The sequence below is a fragment of the Apis dorsata genome, unplaced genomic scaffold (genome assembly GCF_000469605.1).
Source record: "Apis dorsata unplaced genomic scaffold, Apis dorsata 1.3 scaffold_374, whole genome shotgun sequence".
Taxonomy (NCBI): Eukaryota; Metazoa; Arthropoda; class Insecta; order Hymenoptera; family Apidae; genus Apis; species Apis dorsata.
In genome coordinates, this window is record NW_006263637.1 from 250,905 (window position 1) to 252,714 (window position 1,810).

Below are 1,810 nucleotides of genomic sequence, written 5' to 3' on the forward strand. Positions count from 1 at the left end.
TTTATATAGGTTTGGCCCATTTGAGTTTTGAAATTTTTTTTGAAATCAGAAAATCATTTTAAAACATGGAAAAAAAAACATTCAAGAAAATTGATTTTTCTATTCGATATCATAATTAGTTTTTTGAATAAATTATTGTTATTCTTTAATGCATTAAAATGCAACTTATATGGCACTCTTATCAAATTGCTTTTCAAAATATTATGCATACGTGTTATTATCTTACCATGTGACTCATCTTCTCCAGTTGGACGTTCCCCACTTGGTACACCCTCTGCTTCTGCTCTGTTTTTTCCACAAAAATATATTTTTATTTATATATTTAAATCCAATTTGGTTGCATTCTAATTTTAAACTCAATTATATTTCAAATTCAATGCATTCTATTATAATTTCATTACTAATAGCTGTTCTTATTATTATTAATATACTTTTAAATGAAAAAAATATATTGAAGGTTAAAAAGTACCTCTCGCTAGGTGGTTCATCTGGACTAGTTACAGGTGTTGCTTTAGCTAATCGGGCTGCCTCGGCAGCTGCGGCCTCCTCTTTCTTGCGTCTTTCCTCTTCTTCTCGTTCTTGTTCCCTCCTCTTCATTTCCTTCAACTCAAACTGCAACATACACACACATTTTCATCGAATACGATGATTTTACACGAATGAATATTTGCAATTTTTGCAAGGGGGAAAAACGCTGACCGTAGTGAGTCGATGCAAGGCACTAAACCTTTCTTCCTGTGCGGCTGCCGACTTTTCGAACGCTTCGTGTTTCTTAATCAGATTCTCCACTTCATCGATCGTGTGCTATCATGAGCAAATACATATTTAGTAATATTATTTAAACAATTATAAAACAAAAAATTATTCCAATCACTTACGCCAAGTTCTTGGCTCATAAGGTACGGTTCTTGGGCGATCAACCACGCTTCAGCAACAGCCGCGTCTCTTGCAAATTGATACACCTCCAAAACTGCGATAACAAAGAAGCATGATGTTAACGAGGTTAACCTTTATCCATTTTCAATGAAATAAATATGAATGTATTTACTCAGTTGTAAATTCTCCCAGCGTTCCTCCCATCTATGCAACAAGGCGTTTCTATGATCCGTTAGAGCTGCCAATTTCTCTTTGATCTGGCTGCTTGCATAATGATTTCTAGCCAACAAATCTTTTCCAAGATTGATACACGCCATCAAGTTATCCTCCCTGGCGTCTATCTCAGCTTTCAAACTCTGATGATTGTTCATAAGCAACTCCACTCCGGCAACATCTCGAGGCTTCTCCGAGGTGTTCATTTGACGGACCACGTCATCCATCCAAATCATAAGTGTTCTTACCATGTTGAAGAACCGGAACAAATCACCGGTATCCTCCAACTTGGTTCTCCTGGCATCGCACAACGACTGAAGGTTGTTCCAAGCAGCGACCACCTCTCCCTCGCGATTCGTTATCTCCCTAGCCTTATCCCCCGCGTAACTTGCCTGTAACTTGGCAGACTCCTCTTGAATCTGGGTCACTTGGCTTTGCAACGTGGACAAATCCTGCATGAAATTAGCGTGCTTCCGTTGAAGGGCGGAAACGGAGCCGGCATCGCGGCCCAACTCGTCGGACATCGCGTTCTGCTTCTCCAATATTCTTCCAAGCACGTCTTTGCAATCGTGGAAGAACTTGTGCAACTCTCGGCTGGCTTGCAACATCTGCGTGCGAGTCTCGATCAATTCCAGCAAATCCTGCCAGACCTCGTTCAAACCGTCCTTCCATTCCGCGATCGTGGCGGCGTCGGAGTGGCCGGTCGCTATCAGGGAATCCG

General features: G+C 40.7%; 1 protein-coding gene across 1 annotated transcript in view; it reads right to left on the reverse strand.

Annotated features, from left to right (window-relative positions):
• The window catches only part of LOC102673951 (spectrin beta chain-like), a 29,362-nt gene that overhangs the window by 8,867 nt on the left and 18,685 nt on the right, over positions 1-1,810 (reverse strand). Inside the window, 5 exon segments of the mRNA XM_031511958.1 lie at positions 227-285; positions 470-612; positions 700-804; positions 879-970; positions 1,049-1,810. The exon segment at positions 1,049-1,810 is cut by the window's right edge and continues 29 nt beyond it. Coding sequence (XP_031367818.1) covers positions 227-285; positions 470-612; positions 700-804; positions 879-970; positions 1,049-1,810 — 1,161 coding nt within the window.